This window comes from Polypterus senegalus, chromosome 9, assembly GCF_016835505.1.
Source record: "Polypterus senegalus isolate Bchr_013 chromosome 9, ASM1683550v1, whole genome shotgun sequence".
NCBI lineage: Eukaryota > Metazoa > Chordata > Cladistia > Polypteriformes > Polypteridae > Polypterus > Polypterus senegalus.
In genome coordinates this window covers 88,459-107,932 of record NC_053162.1, presented here as the reverse complement: position 1 = coordinate 107,932, position 19,474 = coordinate 88,459, and the positions used below count along the sequence as shown (strand labels likewise).

General features: G+C 53.6%; 1 protein-coding gene across 1 annotated transcript in view; it reads right to left on the bottom strand.

Annotated features, from left to right (window-relative positions):
- LOC120535028 (disabled homolog 2-interacting protein-like) overlaps positions 1 to 19,474 on the bottom strand; it is a 107,276-nt gene that overhangs the window by 38,534 nt on the left and 49,268 nt on the right. Inside the window, 2 exon segments of the mRNA XM_039762528.1 lie at positions 11,046 to 11,164; positions 17,094 to 17,197. Coding sequence (XP_039618462.1) covers positions 11,046 to 11,164; positions 17,094 to 17,197 — 223 coding nt within the window.

The window sequence follows — 19,474 nt, the reverse complement described above, 5'->3', positions numbered from 1 at the left end:
ACAGAAGAGTTTGAGATGAGGCACCTGGTCAACAAGACACAGGGGGCTCCGGGGGACACTGCCAAAAGGTGGCACATGGATCACCACTCTCTTCTCTTTATGGACCTCAACACGTGATGGGCATTCGAATGCCCAAACCTCGGTGCATCCCCTCGAGAGCAGAGCCTCCAATGTCACGGGTCTGGCGTGCCAACCTGCAGCCAGCAGTCACCTCACTTTCTAGATAGGAATTGCCAACCGAGAACAGACAACACGCTGCCAACCTCCTCATTTGTCCAATGTGTGAGCTGGCAGGCACCTTACACGCCCAAACCCGGGTACAACACACTTGGCTCCCCATCAGGACAGCAGGTAAAGTCACATCAGGCCTTTGAGCTTATATAGCGCCTTTCCGCAGCGAACACCATGTCCAGGTTGTTTGCAGTTTCAAGGTTTCTAAAGCGGAAGGTCGACTGACTCAGTCAGAGGAGGTGCTGGTAGGGCACCATCCATTTTATATAGCGCCTTTCAAGCCCAAACATATTTGAAAAATGCCACAACACCCGTGCTTCTATATCCGTACGAGTCCTGACAGGACGCAGGTAATACCACAGAGATTTAAAGTCCTACACCCCAGCCACTAGGGGGCACCACTGACCCAGCAGCTGTGGCACTCCAACAGGTGGCCCTCGCTCATCCATCAGCTTTGCTTTGCCTGCAGATGTTTCATTTCCAGCTGAAAGCTGCTTTATAGCGCCCCCAACAGGACGTTACTTATATAGCACCTCTCACAGGGGCACACCAGTCCCAGGCTGCTCATACAACGAGTGACGTCCCTTTGACATTGCCACTCCCCGAGCCCACTGGGCAGCTTCACTGCATAAATAAAGAAATAGAAGAAGAAGACTACCGCCTGGGACAGAAGACATTCAGCAGTTAAACATGTGCCGCTATCAGACTGAGACCTGCTGGCGCTTACGTGGGCACAGCGGTGGCACCACCCTTGAACTCGTCTCCTCCACCACTCTCTCATTTGACCCAGGAGAAGAACACAGTTGGCACGCCCCATGGCAGAATGTGGCAGGTACAAGTCTTTGTGCAGATTCGGGCACTGACACATTTCTCAGGGGCGCTCTCCAGGCGAACACCACCGACGCTTTCCCTGACGTGTCTCCGATGCCCTGGCACTGTCATTTTCAGTTTGAGGAAGTGTGCCACTGCAGAATGACACTTCCCATCCCCACTCCCTTGATGATATGATAAACGAACGCATTTCAGCAGTGGCAGTGCCAACCCCACCTAACAGCATCCCAGGCCTTGGTGGTTGGTGGCCAGCAACCATGTCACACAACCGTTGTCCTTTTGGTGCACACAGGGAACTAAGCTGTGACATCCTGATCTTGATGCCCAAGTGGCACCAGAGCACAGGTGGCCCTGTCACAGTCAGCATGGGGGATGTACAGGGCTGAGTGGCATCCATGTCCTGACAGAAGCAGCTAAAAGTGTGTGAGATGAGGAGATGCGCTAGTAGACAATCCGGGGCTGGAACACAAATATAGCGCCTTTCGTTGGCACCCATGCTATGCGTTCAAAGCACCCCCAGTGCCTGTCAGCTGCACTGCTGTCCTCGGCTTGCTAAGTAAGACAGTGGGTGACTGAGTGCCCACCTTCTCTAGTCTTGTCCAGGTGCCCCCTAGTGTCTGTCACCTCACCTACTGCTGCTGAGGGGTTTCCTCCTCTGATCTTCTTACTTTGCTTGCCCCCCTCTGGTGGCATTATAAAGACTTAGCCCCGCCCCCCCACACGCACATGCACTCCACCAGATCTATTTCTGCTCCTCTCTAGCGGGCCCTAATTACAGGGCATGGCCGCTCCACATTACAGGCCCGTGCAGGCGGGTGCCCCTGACGTGGCTGGCACGCCTTAAATTGAAACCCTTGAAATTGCTGTGCAAGAATATCAGAGATGAGGACCTGCTGGCTGACCAGTGTGGGGCGCCAACACCTACTTTCAATTTGGCCCAGGTGTGGCTGTTCCTTTGCTGTCACTGGTGCCAGTCACTTTTTTGAGGGAGAAACAGTGGGCACCAAAGTGGGCACAGGCTTGGCCGTAACACTCTGCTTCTGCCTGTTAGACGCACATGTAAGACTGAGAGATGTCTTTAAACCATTGAACATGTTGGCCCGCTGTGGGCCTTTTCCCAAGACTGGCCAATTCCTCGAGGCTGGCAACGTTCGCACCTAAATGTGCCAAAGCAAAATGCACCAGGGTCCTGCCCTCCTTGAAAATCAAATAATTAGCAAGAGACAAAATATAAGAGAAAGAAGAAGACAAAACAACCACGCAGACCGCCTGGTCCAGAGAGGAACTGGCACCAGTGGCACCCCTGCCAAATGACCTCCTACAGCCATCTAGGCGACCCTGAGCAGCGCTCTTTACGCACAGCGGTTAAAGCTGGGGTGCCACGGTGTCCCTGCTGCCATCTTAAATGCCATATGGGTGATGATGCTGTGGATCGGGTGACTAGCAGCCAGCCCTGTTACTGTAAACGATGAGCGGGCACAAGGACAAAATGACATCAATGTGGTGGGGAAGGAATGACGTCACCGTCACCGCCATAAAAATAAACAACCAACAAACAAGGCCGATGACATCAGCGCACAAACACAGCAAGCACGCCAGCTCAAGTGGCTCTGCTGTCACCTAAAGGAGGTCCGCACTTTCAGCCTGGTGGGCCACGCTGGCCTCCGTCTTTCATTCTTCCTCTTCAGTTCCACGTTTGGCAGAGGGAGGCTGACATCAGAAACTCTTCTTGGCTGTTCTCGTAATCCCCCCCAATCATTCGTACGCCAATAACACCAGTCAGCGATGGGCAATGCAGACACGGGTTCAGATAGGTGAGAGGCCGCAGCACCCTCGGCATCAGACCCCTCAGTGGGCTTGTTGTAATCGCAGCTTAAAGAGCGGGCACAGAACGGAGGAAAACTGGGATGTCAGTAAAGAAAGGGAATGTGGCAAACTATCCACATGTCACATACGGCGCAGAAATGCCCGCTTCAATCCAATAAAAATCGAGCCAGCTTGGTTTGCAGTTTCTGAGGGCTGGGCTGGTAATTAAAAGTTGGGGTTGGCACAGCACCTGCCCTTTATCCTCAGTCTGCCACCTCGCACATATTCCAGCTCCCTCGCTAACTCCTCAGCCCTGGTGATTGCCAGGGGGATGAGGAGGAGTGGCCAGGCTGGCACAAATGGCCACGACAACACTGGCAGAGCTAGGCCCGTGTAGGCTGTGAGGGGGCACCCAAGGACCAAACCCGTGCCATCCTGCTTTATTCTGCTGAATGGTGTTTCTTCTCGGCACATCTTCATCACATCTTGTCACACGTCTGACAGCTGTGCTGCTGAGAAGATAAGCGTCGTCAGCGTGAAAGCAAATAAATAAACAGAAGGAGGCGCTGCACACACAAGCCGTGCCACCCTCAGCCGCCAGCCGCAGGCGCAATGCAAATTCCCTCTCAGCTTCCTCCTAGAATTTTGCATTTTCTGATAAGAATACAAATCATGTAGCCTGGCGCACTGTGCAGAGTAAAGGCTGTCTGTCACTCAAGCGGGCGTCCGCCAATGTGGCAGCGACGCCATCCCCACGGCAGATTGCGGCTCTTACATTTCCACAGCCAGTCTGTGAAGGACAAGCGGGTCACCAACGTTTACCTGACTGCTTTTGCCCAAATCAGCCGTCACCATGCTGTGACTGGCCACTGGGGGGCAGCACCTGCAGCTGGCATATGGGCTCTTCAAGGGGTGCTGCCCAATCCAGTTCAGGAGAAGCTGAATGAAAGCCATGATGTCATGTAGCTCGGGTCAAGACAAAGTTGAGATGAGAGGCAAGACGCCACGCCAGCACTGTGCCCTCTTCTCTATTCCATTTTGTAACACATGTTAATGCCAGCTCCTCCAGTGGCATCAGGCCAAGTCCACACACCCCACAGGTATATCTGTGCCTGTCAACTAGCAAGAAAGTGGTACAGCAGCGGTGGGCACAAAGAAGCCTGGGCCTAGCTCAGCTCACAAAATGCTCAAGGTGGCCAGTAATCCACAACCGCCAACGCCAACAGTGCCCATTCACCCAGAGGTGTCAAAATCACAAATGTGCCTGCATGCAGACCCGAGCAGCAGGGGACACTGATGCCACTTTATGCAGTTATCTTCAGGTGGCTTGTGGAGATGTGAAGTCCCCTCAGAAAGTCAGTAGATGGTGGTCTCTCGATTTACTTTGGGCCATTAGACCCGGTGGGGCACAGAATGCTGGTGACGTTCAGTAAGCCTAACATCGCCGGGCACTCGTTAAGGCCTCACAGCGTCCAGTCGTGATATTACTGCACCTGTTCATGGGCACGAGACCACCGCCTACTGCAATGACCACATCACCATTCAATGATGCCTTACTATGTGTGGACCTGACTGATGAGAGGGGGGTGGCCACCACTCAGGGGCTCGTCACCCAAGTGACAAACGTCTGACACTTGTGACGCCACTCTTTTCTGTCTGGGGCGCACTTTCTTCTTACTGTCTCCTAGTGGCAGGTGTGACAGACTAGTGCCCACCATTGAAGGGGGGGGTTAGGCAATGAGTGCCCACCTGTTGTCATCTCGACTAGTCGGCGACCAGGAAGAAGCAAAGGAATGGGGGTCCTGACAACAGAGAATACAAAAAGATCAGTTGTCGTCACCCGTCTAAGGCACCCATCATGTGGTGATCAGATTTTTATGGGCAACTGCCCCCTTAACCGTCCAGACCAAACAGGGCTACCAGATGAGTGGCATCTCCATGCTGACCAATGGCCTTCTGGCTAGAGAACAGGGGACTCCGGAGACCACCCACCTTCCTCTTGTTTTTCTTGTAGTGAAAGGCACTATATAAAACAAGGAATGTGCGACGAGCTCACAGAAGGCAGCAAGTGTGACAGTGGAGGGCATGCTGCCCCTCTTAAGTGGAACTGCACGCCAGCGCTGACTTCCTGTTGGCCTTTGCCATGCTGACCAGATTTCAAGGCCCGCCTTTCTTTGTGCCAGTCATTCCAATCGTCACATTTAAGAACGGGCAGCTGGCGTGCCATCTTAATTGGCAGCTCGTGTGGTCCGATTACAAGCGTCAGGAAGATGAAGCATGAAATGCTCTCCTTTCTATTCAAGGACTTTCCGCCGGAGCCCCCAGCACAGGCGCGTTTCACCGGCCCACCGTCTCGTCGCACTCAGCCGCCACGCGCTTTGTCATTAAGTAGGACACTGAAATTATGCCTCCAGCTAAAAAAACAGGTGACCTGGAAGCAACGCGCTGCAGAGACGAGACAGTGGGACGGGGTCACCCGCAGCAGGCACTACTGCCCAGAGCTCGGGCCACCGCAGCGTTCCCTTAATGCCATGAAAGATGTCCATTCGCACAATCCGATGTCACCAAGAGCAACACACAAGGAAAAAGAGCCAAGGGGCACCATATAGACCTCTGCCAGCGTCTGGAGTCATCGATACGGGAAGTGTCTCTAGGCCAAGACTCAGACAAGTGAGCCTGTCACCTGCCCCAGCACAACGGTGCGCCACCCCTGTCAGACAAAGACAGCTGTCCTGGCTCAGCCCATGGCATGGTTGGCTGGCAGTCACCCCCTGCAGGACAGTCACAGACAAACTGTACCTCTCTTTATAGTGAATGGGTGGTGCCCGCTGCTCACCTTCTTGGTGCCAACCCTACCAATGCTCCAAATGGACATACGTATGGAGTATCCATGGAAACAGCCACTCAATTGTTCTGTGAGGACAGCAATAGGGGGACGGGGTTTGGGAGTGACGGATGTTGGAGCGAAAAAGAAAGAAATAATCCAACGAAATACGGAGAGCCAACGTCGGGCAAAGGCAGTCGCCCAAGGGGCACCATTGATGTCCGGCCGCTTTTATCCAAAGAAGCTGAGCACTCAATTTAGTGACATCTTACCAGGACAGGTCAAGAGTGCCAAAGGCAGTCAGCTGATCCCTAGGATCTTACATGGCACCTTTGTGCCCCTGGGCACTTCACACATGTCATGCCAGGGTTTGCGGGTTGCAGCTGGGCAGACGACCAGGTGCTCTGCAAGCTTGAGCCACTAGGGGGTGCAGGACAACCTTCCATCAGGCTTCTTGGCACTGAGCATCGTTTCCTGGCTTCTTGTTGACTCTCATGTTAGTTCTTGTCATCAAGCTGGACCACACTATGTCACCGTCACTTTAACCTCACGGGTTTTCATTTGGCACGTCGACTGGGGGGGGGCTTTATCTTATGATAGCAAATGAATGAGAACAACTGGCAAGCACTGAGTGGGAAGACAAGACAACATGGTCAGTGGGTCACCGAAGGGGGATCAGTGCCAACAAATGAGCTACCTGCCCACTCCTCTGTTGGGTGGTGGCATCACAGTTACAAACTGTGAAGCCATCCCAGCACCCCGCCAGTACCGAGAGCCACTTGACTCATCTCGACCTTACTGTCAACTCGCCAGCTGATTAATCCTGAGGGTGTGCACACTTGGGTTCAGTGACGTCAGCCATTGGCATCTGCTGACTGGCGCTGGCACTTGTGGCTGCTTCAACGCTCCCCTGTGCTGTGACACGACCGTCACATCCTTGGTCTCGGCAAATGAACCATGTGATTCTCGTCAAATAAAGACTAACTGGTCTGGGGCACCTACGTCGTGCCACCTCCTACTTCTGGGCACACTGTGACTTCAATCAAAACAATGTCACCATGTCTCACTTATTTGTTCCAGAGCGACACATAAATGGCAAAGGAAGTGCAAGGCCGTCACATGAGGCCCACCGCTAATCGCCTGTCCTAATGATGAATGCCTCGAGTCGACTGTGGCGCTTATCTGCCACCCGCTTTTGATGTGTGACAAAGGAAACAAATTCAAGTCTGTCACACCTGGCTTGGGAGGAAGGAGCCCCTTAAATGGTGACAGCTTCGCCTGCCAGGCCCAAAGCTCACCTTTGCCACATGCATTCTGTTGACGTGTTTATGTGTAGGCTGCACTGCGGTGGTCCGGCTGAATGTCATTTCGTGTCACTATGGATGGAGTGGCAATAAAGTCTCTTGACTTGACCCGCCTCGATTTAGACAGCAGGATTGCCATTGGCGGGCCTGTGAAGGTGACGTGCCTAACGAAGTCACAAAGCGGGCAATGAGCAGGGGAGCGCCACTGGGATCTGAAGCTCCTTGACGGTGACAAAGTGACGACAGGACATCAAAACAAAAGCATTCCAAGAACTGGTGAGGTGGCAACAACTTTAGCAACTGAGGTGAAGCCACGGCAAACACAAGACAGACCAGGACCATGCAGGGAGTCAACACTCTCCTTGGGCGCTGCCTGCCATTCCAGAGGGTCTCGTCCACAGCACTGCACTGGCACGGCACCTGGCTGGAAACGCAGCAGCTTCCTCAAAGCGGATGGGCACACACTACAACGTCCACTGAACAGAGGCCGGTCATCGAGAAGGGATGGCACCCAACAAGACATGGGCAAGGCGAGCCTGGCACCCAGCTAGGCAGCAAACCCCTCACTGAAGGACACAGGTGACAAATACACAGAAGCACACGTCACCTAATAGCCACCAGCGGCCCAGCCATCATGGTGGCCCTAAACGAGGACCCGTGGGCAGCAACTGCACATCCGAGGCCTGCAAGTAGATGAAGGAGGCCCAGACGATCTGGAAATTCATGCCAGGCACACGAAACTCCAGTCTGGTTCTGCACGGCCTGATTGGCTAATCCACTGAAAGCGGCCAATCAATACAGCGGCAATGTACAACACGGTTGCTAAGCAACGGGCAGTAGAGGTAGAATCTTCTTTTTAGCTCATCAGCAAATCTCAGGGTCGCCAACATCGTGCAGATGGCAACGCCACAAGGGGGCAGCTGGACTCCACTGGGTGAGCAGTCATCTGGTACTGTTGGGACCCTGGCTGCGGGTGAGCACAGAGGGGACGCTACTTGAACTTTGCATCTACTCTCCACTGGGGCACCACCTTGTGGCACCAGTACCCATCTTCTATCCTCTTCATTTCACTCCTGGTGTTAGGTAGAGGGAGAGGAGGGCACAATGCGGGCCGCATGGCTTTTAGTGCCCTACAAGGTCACGGGTTCAAGTTCTGCTGCTGTCTGGCTGAGTGGGGAGCCCCTGGCATCCTCTGGCCCGAGGGGAGTGGCAGCAGCCAGGCATGGACCTCCGGAGCTGAGCTTCAGCCACTGGGCCCCTACAGAACAAGCCCCCCCACACATCAGCCCCCCCAGCTTTCACATGCTACTACACCCCATCAACCTAACGTTGAAGGTCCTCCTCATTTGCTTGTGACCCCCAGCCCGCCCATCACCTGTGCCACCTGCCATGCTGGCTTCTTAACAGAAAGGTGACTTGTGGTCCAGCTGGTGGTCCTATCTGGATATCAGGAAGAAAATGAAGCCCATGGCAGCCAAAGGCCATCACAAGATCACCTTGTTGGAGTCGCCCAGTCGCCACAACTAAATGTGCCTTCGGGTGGCACTTCCTCTGCCACACACGTTGGGGCAAATGCAGCGTCGTCCCCCGAGTGCCACAAAGCAGGAGACATCCTCCAGGAGTACCGAGGGACGCGGGCGCTGCCACCTGCATGTCCACCTCATCTTGGACAGCTGGGAGGGTACAGAGGGCCACCTCACCTACTATGAAGCCCCTCGTTCTCTTCCTGTTACTTTATTGGCTGATGGTGACCAACATATGACTGCATGTAAGTCAGGTAGGGCAGCATGGCAGGGGCACAGAGGGCATCACAAGGGGGCACACTTTAGTTGGGTATTCAGTCATATTTTGACAATACATTACAAATAAATCAAAAGCTGAGCCTCAGCTGGCCTGCTCTGCCCTCAGCTGTTTGCCCACCATAAAGCTCAAGTGACCACCAGGCACCGCTAACGTCATTCCATGTCACTTTTCCAGCCACCCCTCTTGCTGCACCCAAAAGGGACAAACCTGCCTGGGATCTGAACTGCAGACTACTGGCATCTGGACACAATGCCAGTGTCAGATGTCTGCCAGCCCTGCCCAGTCCAAGAAGCCTGTTGAGTTGGTATCAGCTACAGCGGTCACTTCATGGAAGGGGAATAAGCAGAGAGAACGAGCCTACCACCTTGTGTTTGGACACCGAGAGGAAAGGATGCCAAACACAGTGCCCGTGAACATAAAGGACAAGTCTGCGAGTTTTATTAATACCCTCTCGCCTCGCCTAGCAGCTCACTGACCGTTAGTTACCTTGGTAAGTGCCCACCGCTGCCCTCCAATCATCATTTCGGTTCAAAGATCCATCAGACACACATGGCAAGAATAATGAAGACTGGAACCTCACATGGCAATCCACACATCTTCATCTGAGGACATTTCTGTGCCAACAGGTCAAGAGCCCCAACTTATCTTCAAGCACCCGTTCCCTGCTGGTCTCGGAGATGTGAAGCTCTCGAGGTCTACATGTGCCCACATTCTCATGACAGTCACCTACAGGGCTGTCAGAAGGCCACAGTTAATGTGTCTTCCATTGGGCACCAGGCATTTGTCTGAGCTGTCGCTGCTCTGCCCGCTCACTCGTCAATGCGATGCCAACTATCACATCAAAGAGCATGGGGACTTATTTTATATAGTGCCTTTCATACTGAGCCTCAGGGACAAGCAGGCCTGTGTCATCAATCCTTGGGGCCCGGACCACATCAGTCAGCGTGTCACTGGTATGTTGGCAAGAGGGGCCGACGAGTGAGGTGCGTCAAATTGGACGTGCAGATGCAGACGGTGCCATCTAGTGGTGCAGACACAGTGCTCAGGCGACAGCTCAGGGGGAGCGTCACTCGCTCTTCTGCCCGGCTGCCCTTGTCTCAGCGCGGAGGTCACACTGCATGAGCGACACACGATGACAAGTCACACGAGCGCGGCTCTCATTTGTGCCAAATTTGACGTGACAAGAATGCGACTGTGAAAGAGAAACGAAGGGGGAGTGAGAGGAAGTGAGTGTGTGTGCACACTCACTCACACTCACACACACACACACACACAGAGACACAGAGGTGAGTGGCACAAGTGGGCACACACAAACACTGACATGACAATGACCCTGCCCGCACACACACACATACCATCAGGCACAGTCACACGCACACCTGTGATGAAGTCACCCGCTGTGGCTGATGCCAGGTTTCATACAGCCCAACTGCAGATAAAGATGCGCTAAGCCATCAGACTTTGTTTAATATAGTGCCTTGTCACCGGGCACACACTAACAAAACAGGGCAGACAGGGCTAAAGAGTGACAGTCAGAACAGAGCGCTTGGCACCATTCCTCATCGGTTGATTGAAAGCCACCGTCACCGATGTGCAGACAGCGCACTCTATGAGGATCTGCAAGGGCATCGGTCCACTAACACTTCAGTTGGCATTACATCGGGGCACAGCGGGGCCATCGCCCGAGCCAGTCAAGTCTTAGGTGCCTTCACAGTGAAGAGGAAGATGGCTGCCATATGCAAGATGAACACACAAAGGTAAACGTGAAGAAGAGTGCGGACGTCACCTGCAGGTGGTGCTAACATGAGCACGTCAGACACAGACACGCTGGCAAAAACACAACTATGCTGCCAAGTAAGTGGGACAAGACACACATGGCATAGTGAGCTGGCAGGGGGCAGTCATGCCTGGTGACACCAGCAGCTCACAGAACCCAAAACAGCAGCCCATGTGGCGTGAGAGATGGAAGTCGGCGGTATGGTGCCTTTCGTGCAGATCAGGGTTTTGTAGAGCACCTTCCATGCCACTCTGCTGACTGGCATGGTGTACAGTGCCTCTGTGCCAAACTGGTGACTAGTCTTTTGTCCATCCCATTTCTGGCTGATGACCTGAGTGGTATTTTGTATAGCACCTTTCATGCCAACCTGCTGACAAGCATTGTGTACAGCAGTCTGTTTTCTGCACCATGCCATGCCCAGCCCAGCCCAGCCCACCAACCCCACCTAACCAGTGGACGAGGCTCCTACCTGTCATTGTCCACGTTCCTCAGGCCAGGTAGGATGTGCCGGAAGCTGCTGTTGCGATCGAGCTTGGGCTGGCTCTTTGTGCGCTTGATGGATCCTTTGAGGCGTCGGCTCAGAAAGCCCTGCAGCGGTGAGGTGGGCAAGAGTGGGCAGGAGAGAACAAACGGACACAGGTTAGCCGCACAGCGTCCCAATCTGCCGAGCTCCGCCACGCGCGACCACGAGCATTGTTGTCAGCCGCGGCTCGCAAGATCCCGTCCAACATCTGCTCTCGCAGAGCCCAGGCAGAGACGTCGACGCGAGACTCCCCTAAGCCGGCGTTGCCATGGAAACTACTGGCTGGCATTAAAATAAAAAGGAAGAAAGAAAAAAATGCAAGAGCGGCGGGCGGGAGGAGCAGCAGCGCTTTAGTCAGGGGCCGAGACTCAGCTCATCTGCCGCGTGGGATACGGTGAGGTGGGGGGGTGGCGTTCAGGTGAGATGGCAGAGGCTGGGCGCAGTCACACAGGGGCATCCGTGTCATTCCTCTCTGGTCGGTGAAGCCTCCGCTGCCCGTGTGGCGGACCCATTAGAGACAAGGGCAAAACCGAAAGGAAAGCAGGAGTGTGAGGTGAGAAGGATGGGCATCAGGATGTTAAGAATTGGCCACGCCATCTTCAGTGGACACTCTCTTACCAGCCATGGACTCAGTCTTTTTCCTTATGCCAAATGGCTTAAAAGAATGCAGAATGTGCCCTGTGCAGAGGGCATCACTGGTGCCTGCTTTCCTCTTGCTTCCTTTACTTTTCATTTCCCAAAAGTCGCTTGTGTCTTTGTCAGACTCAGTCGGGCAGTTGAGTACCTAACACATGCCATGCCCTCAGTGTGCCCACTGTTACCCACTTATGAAGCCAGGAAGGACCTGCACCACGCCCCACAGCTGGCCACCAAACATATGAGAATGCTTTTGAGGTGCCACTTGCAACACAGCACCCTCTTCTGGTACAATGTAAGGGGGTCCAGACACACTGTCCACTGGCACTTCATGTCCTGACAGGGGTGGGGGGGGTTCAACAAAATTGACACCTCTCTGGGTTCAAAGCAGCATGGGAGCTCTAAGTGGGAGGAATCCAATAAAATCTTCACTTCAGAGCCAACTCGGCCCACCTAACCATGGAGCAGACGGGCATCAAGGCCATCGATGAAGGCAAGAGTGGGCATTGGCCAGTGTGTGAATCCCTGATACCATGTGACGTGAGGTAAAGATTAGAAATGTGACCGGGAAGGCACTACAATGGACACACTGGCACCAAATGCACGCCAAACTGAGATGACCACCCTGTCTCAGACTGTGCTTGAACACTGGGGGGCCTCACTGTCTGGCAGTCGCCAGGGTGGTTGTGGACAAAGAGCCCATTCCAGTCCATTGTGCTTGCCTGGCATATGACATTTGAGGAGTGGAGTATGGCCATGTGACCGACATCGAATGGCATGTGCCCAGGTAAAGAAGACATGCTGGAAACATTATTAGAGGGCATGGTGTCATATTAAGAAGGACAAGGTGCCATGATCAACTGATGCAATAACATAAGGAGCAGGTGAGCAGCTGGCAGGTAACGGATGCCAACGTATGGGCAGATGGAGGTGGAACAAGTCAGAAATAGTGGACCTGTGGCAAAAGCCAAGGATGGGTGGCTGCTGATTATTGACGTGGGATTTGTATGAACGGGTTGGCCAGCTTAAGACCACCCGTGCGCGTGTCTGTGTTTGGGCACTGCATGTGTGTGGCCCCGTGCCACCTGGATTGCTGTCAGAAGCCTCGTGAGTTTCATTACACGTTTTTTCACGTCTGTTCACCCAATTAACCAGTAGGGGACGGTCACCTTTACAGCACATGGCTAGACTGCCCTGTCTTATGCCAGTCAGCCCGTCTCTGCAGGATGGCCGTCTTCCTCAGCATTTCTGGAAGGCTTGCCAGTCGTGCTGACCATCTGCTCACTCCCTGCGCTATATGAAGATTCCTCACATGTCATGCGGTCATTCGGTTCTCAGAAGCCCCCCTCCCGTCCCACCCCCATTACTCACTTTTCGGCTCCCTTCCTGTTTCTCACAAATCTCTGGCACAATGTCTGATCTCCGCTCCCCCACTTCCTGTCTGGTGGGCCGGGAGCCCGCTGCAGTGAAGTGCGAGAGGAACACAGCAGGCCACGACTGGAATGGCTGGCGGTACCAAGTGAGTGACCCATGGCTTGTCCTCACCCTCGGGTTCGTTGGGGACCTAAAAGAATAGCATAATGGGGTCTGCTCTGTGAGCCACTGAGGACCCTCCAAAAAGCCAATGAAGTGACCGCTGCCACCTGATGGGTCATGCAGGTGGGCAAAGCCTGAAATGGTTAGCGTGGCATCAGCGCAGAGTCAGCAGTGAACAACACCCAGCAGGGCTCAGAGGACTTATAACGAATGACACTGAATTGTCCTTGCCCTGCAGGATGGTTCATCATACGTGGACCCCCCACCCACCCTCAGCCTGAAGGGTGCCAGGTGGCAATAGACATGTGTGTCACAAGAAGTCAAGAGGGGCGGCCTTCAAGGTGGCCATCTATAGTATGAGACACAGCTGCTGACTCCAGTTGTCTGCGTGATCTTGGCGTGGCACCCCCACCCCCATGGGTCAAGCATGAAGTCCATCGGACCCCATGAGCTCCCCTTCCTGGTCTGCTGATCAGCAGCGTCTCATTGGGACCATGTTGGACATGTGTGACCAAACGGTTACGCTGCCTCTTCCTGCAAGTCCAGTGTCCATGTGACTGGGTACCCGTCAGAGAAGGACGGGCAACCACTCACTGTCCGCTCAGCCTCTTCCAGCCCATATGAGGGGAGGTCATCCAGTATGCCGATCATGGGCACCCATTTCTTGGTCAATAAGCAATGTACCAGCTTGGTGCTTGAGCAGGATATTTCTAAATATTGATGCCCACACGAGTGTTAATGCCAAAACTGTAAAGCCGAGGCCCTCAAGCTGCAGTTCGTCTCACGTTGCTGACACACAAGTCACATGTGCTGCTCATTGAAAAGCTCGTCACCCTTGGACATTCGATGGGGTCTCACGTGGGCCTCCGCTGGACTTTCCTCAACTTACGAGCTTTGACCAGGAAATGCAAACAGAAGATAATTAGGGGTTGTGTTATGCAAATGAGGGGGGAAACAGCAAGAAGGAGGCGGGGACTTTGAAGTCTTCAAGTCAAGAAGTGAAATAAGCGAGTGAGCCGCGGGCAGAGGAGGAGCGAGTGGGACGGGGACAGATGACCCTCGTCACATGTGAGCACATGAATTGTAGTCTGCAATCGGAGCTTCTTGGTGCCGTCGCTCACCGGGTGGAGGCGGAGTTTTACCATATAAGGAAGGTATGATGAGCGCCGCAGACCGATTTCTCGCCATTCCATTGCCCTGCCCCATACCCCACCTTGTCTTGCATGGTACACCTGATCTCACCCACATCTAACCTGCTTTGACCTGACCCCGCCCCATGCCTGCCCATCAGTGACACTGACCCTGCAGCGAGGACCCCCTCAGTAGAAGCAGAGGGCACGTTAATTAAATAAGACGTTTCCTTTGTTGCCGTTCCTCCTGTTTCTTCCTGGCATTTGGCATCAGACAATGAAATCCTCAGCAGGTAAATCGGTTTGTTTTGTTTGCTTTTGTTCATTTCTTATACCCACTTGGCTTGTTGACCACTTGCGCTGCGGCCCCCTCAGTAAGCCAAAGGAGACTGAAGCCTGGTGCTTTACTTAGAACTCAACTCTCTCGAGGACCTCAACAAATCTCAATGTGGCCAAACTGCAGCCCTGGGTTTAAGAGCACTTCATCCATACTGGCAGTGCCACTCAAAAGCCATCAGCGGTCGGCACAAGCAAACCAAACCGAAAAACAACATGCAGCATGAAGACTGAGCCACCACTGTGCCCAAAGCTGACAGGTGGTTAAACACGCACAGGTGGTCAGAGGCTAGCAACCAAAAGTACTGTGCCAACATTAAGATGGGTTGGCAGAGGAGTGCCAGGCTGTGCTTTAAATGGCAGCAGGGGGCACAGTCCTTATCGACATGGACACGGAGTCAGGTGAAGGGGACAGTCATTCAGTTGGCACAGGCTTGATAAAAGCTGACCAGGCCGAGTGCCAAGGAGAGGAGCCCAAGAGACAATAGGAAGTGACTCTAAAAGTGCCAGTGAGAACAAGGGCAGTGTGCCAGCTTAGGGCCCTGGAGGCCAGTCTGCCTGTCAACTACAGTTGTCCAACTAACTAGTAAAGGGGCCCTGGCATTCATCTCAGCTGTGACAGCCAGTGACCACAGAGTGGTGGGAAGCAAATTGACAAATGGTGACAGACAAGTGTCATTTACAAATTGAGACGACTTGGGCATCCAGAAGGCCAGCGTGGTGGCCTGGTGTGGACGCTGAGGCCTCACCAGTGCACTTGACATCGCGGCACAGACAGAGGGGTGCAGCTGCAGCACACAAAGCCTTCTGGGGGGACACATTTCAAGTCAACGAGGGGACAGGCAGAGAGCATCCTGCTTTTGCTGGGCACATAAAGAGGAGTCTTGTGTGCAGGGCTGGCACTCGCCAGGAGGCCGAGTGACGTCATGTGTCCTGTTGAGCCCCTCTCCTTGTCTTCAGCGGTCACTCAGTGCCTAGAGGGTACCACAGACCCAGAGCATAATCCCATCCTGCCCTTTTTTTGCCCAGTTCTGCCAAGACCATGCACCAGGTGTGTTGGTGGTACCAGAACTGTGGCACTACAATCCAAATTAAAATTGGCAATAATCCATACAATGTCTATTTTTATACATAAAAAGGCACTATATATGGGGAGAGACTTCATGTGCTCGTTCAGCTCTTTCGTACAAGGATGTGCATTCAAGTCCCAGTGGGCACTGCAGGGCACCGGTGGCATCGGTGCTGCTCGTGCAAAGCCTTCTCATCTTGTTTATGGGGTACAGAGGGGCAAAGAGGACAGACGCCGAGGGTGCAGTGTCAACTCTGTCCACTAGATGGCCTTCTGTTTCATACGTTGGACTAAAGGCAGCTGCCACTCACCTCGGGCCCTGTCACTGACAAGAAGCCCGCTGATGAACTGCCTTTGGGGGCCTCTTAGTATTCGATGCCATCATCTAAGCGGCTCTGCCCGCCCAGAGATGACAACAAATAAGTCTGTCTCCGGAATCCGCAGTGCAAAGGCTCCGCACACCTGGCATGAGCCCAGTTTCAGAGGACGGCCAAAGGAGACCACTCGGTGGGCATAGGCCCCAGGCCACCGTGACAGGCCATGACGAGAAGGATGCTACAAAGTGGCTGAGGAGTTGTGCCCTCAGTAACTGCCTGGTGAGGCCTGCCGACACAAACCTCTCAGCAAGTCATCTAAGGCAGAAAGGCGCTATATCGAATACACAATACAGCTGCCAACCAGACACGTTGGCCATGTGGGCGAAGAAGGCAGCAGCTGGGTGCGTGTGCCATACTGCTCTTGCACAGTGTGCTCAGTGCCATGCCAAATGGGCAACCAGATCTCTAGATGCGCGACGGCCAATGAACTTGTGGCGTTTCAGTAGTGTGACGGGCAGCATCATATGGTGTGGTTTGAGGTCAGAGGTCAGGGGTGTCAGAGAATCATGACACCCAATGATCTTGAAAGCACAGATGTGATAAGACTGACGGGGCGCTCAGGTGGTTACTTGGTGCCCAAACCCATCTGCCTTCACCTGGCGATACCACATGATGCACAGTCAGGCACTGGGCAGTCCTGTCTCAAGATGGCCTCCTACTGGGCACCACAGGAATACTTCTGAGATAAGGCACCTGGGGGGCCGATTCTGCAGCCACTGGATGTGGCGACTGGCACATGAAGGCACACTAGAGACAGAAGTGGGCGGTATGACTGTCAACTCAAAGTGACCAAAGAGGAGCCAAGGGACCACTGAGCAGTGAGAGGTGAAGCCCCCTAGCCAATACACTCGCGTCATTAGGCGCTGCACCGACTAGTCAACACCACTGAGTCCCGCCCCCAGGCTCTTACCGTGACACGGAAGGGCGTGGCCACCGCTGGCTCCATGGTGCCATTTTTGTCCGTGGCAGTGCCAGGCATGCTGCGTCTTCGGCCAGGTCTCTCAGGAGGAGACTCTAAAGGAAACACAGAGGGAGCCATGAGAACAGAGGAGAGGACAACGGCAGTGCCACACAAGCTCAGCGTCCCTGTCCTAAGTGTGTCCCTGTGTGGCCACCGTAGGGTCCTCAGTGGACTCACAGGTAGAGAGAGACACGTAAACTCAGATGAAAGGGTGACTGACATTCCAACAAACTGAAGGTAAGATCTGCCACCACCGCCCCACCCACCAGGCCCATCTGTAGGAACCAGAGGGCACAGGTCACCCAATGCGGCCCACTCCACGAGTCCAAGTCGCCGGTCCAAGTAGGCTCAAGGACAGGCGTCAGGCTGGAATTTGAACCCGGATCCCTGCAGCACAATGTGTATTACATGTCACATTGGAGATGTGGGGCTCAGGTTGCCAGAGGGGCAGACCGGCATCATTGGCATGTGTCACCACTCTTTCATTTTGCACCCCTCAACCTCCAAAATGACATTTTGACAATAAAAAATGGGAAAATGTGAGTTTATCACTGAGCTTCCATTGCAGGAGCCCACTGGGCACAAACACTTCTCAGCTCAGTGGTATTCAGTCACACCAAGCAAACCGTGTCATACAGCTGTATGCCACTCATCATCTGGGGGCAGCATATCGTGGTCCTATTAGTGATGCCAAGTGCCAACCAAAAGGAGGCAGTGCAATATTTAGACAGAGATGCCCTCCTACCCCAGTATTGCTACAGTGCCACATAATGTGGATGGTAAAGCTGACACATAACCATAGGGGGCTGGCACACGCCAAGAGCCCTCATGAATTTGGTATGGACACAGCAGTCGCCCACCGTTAGGCACATCACACAAGGCCCTCTCTCTGTCTCCTTCACTGGCAGCAGAGCAAGGCTAAGCGCACCCACCTCTCGATCTGCCCGGCTTCTCCAACCGGGCATGACAAGGTCATGCTGTTCATCCACAGCCCAGCCACTTCCACCCGCTGAAGCCAGCAGGATTTATTTGCCGCACGTCTGTGTACCGCTTCATCAATTTATATGGTTAAGCTGCTGTCTTCTATGGCACGGCTGGCGACCCGCGGCACTGTAATAACAAGACAATCTCAGCCTGGCAGCTTTATGGTTGCCGTTTAGTGAAGAAATAGAGATGAGTGCCTGGAAATAACACGGCGGGCACAGAAGTATGCCACCTTAAACATTTTGGCTCTCGAAGCCTCACACTCTACAGCTGGACAGGTGGTATTGCCCCCTAGTGGTCATAGCCTGCCAGGACATCAGTTGAGAATCTGTAAGGCGCACACAATGCTTTGAGGTGGCACACCCTGTTGCAAAAACAAAATTAAGAAGGTGTCACTCCTTTGGGCACGTGGGACCTGCCCTCCTGTGTCTTCTGGCAGCAACACTTCTGCTGGCTTCAGCCTGACGATAAAGTGCCCTATCAAACACTGTCACATGTGATGCCCATTTAAAATGGGACTTGGATTAATGTCTTGTGTGGCACGCTGACCATAGCAAACTCAACACCGAGGACCATACTGAAAGGGCACTACCCATTGGGCAGCGTTAGACGAGGAAACACCAAGACTTGCGGCAAGTTAGAGGATGAGCAGAAATAATGGAATTCGAGAGGGTTGCCCAAAAGCTGACATGTCTGCTCATGTCACATGGCATCTTGCACAAAAGGCACTTGCCACTGGGTGGTGAACTGATGTCATGGATCACTGTCAAGGCACCTGATAAGCCAAAATGTGCCACGTGTGCTCAGACACAAGGCCTCCTCTATTCCACGTGGCATTTTCAAAAGGATTTGCCCTCACTTTGCCAGTTAGTTTTTCAACATGTCCTGCCCGTCCACAATAAGGCATCCATGCCTCTAGTGATGGCACCCTTGTTCTTCCATTTGGGCTTGAAGGACGTCTCACCAGTGCTACCTGATGCCAGAGTGCTCATTTTCACCTCCTGAGCCAACAGGCAGTGCCCTCAGCACTCCTCGTTATCTTGCTGTTATGGTGGCAGCTGCCACTTTAGTCCATCACCACCTTTCTTCATGCCATGAGGTCGCCAGTCACCCCTCAGCTTTTGCTGTCATGGCGGGTGCACAGATGTCTAACATCAGGTGCCATCATAAATGGAGTCACTATGAGTTCCCAAATGAGCCCACCAGCCCAGGCTAGATGGCATCTCACTGGTGGCGTGCTCTGTGGGTCTACCGATGCCCCAGCTTTGGTCACAACCACTGCTAACAGATGACCATGTCTTACTAAAATCATGGGATGGAGATGTGGCAGAGTGACACTAGGTGGC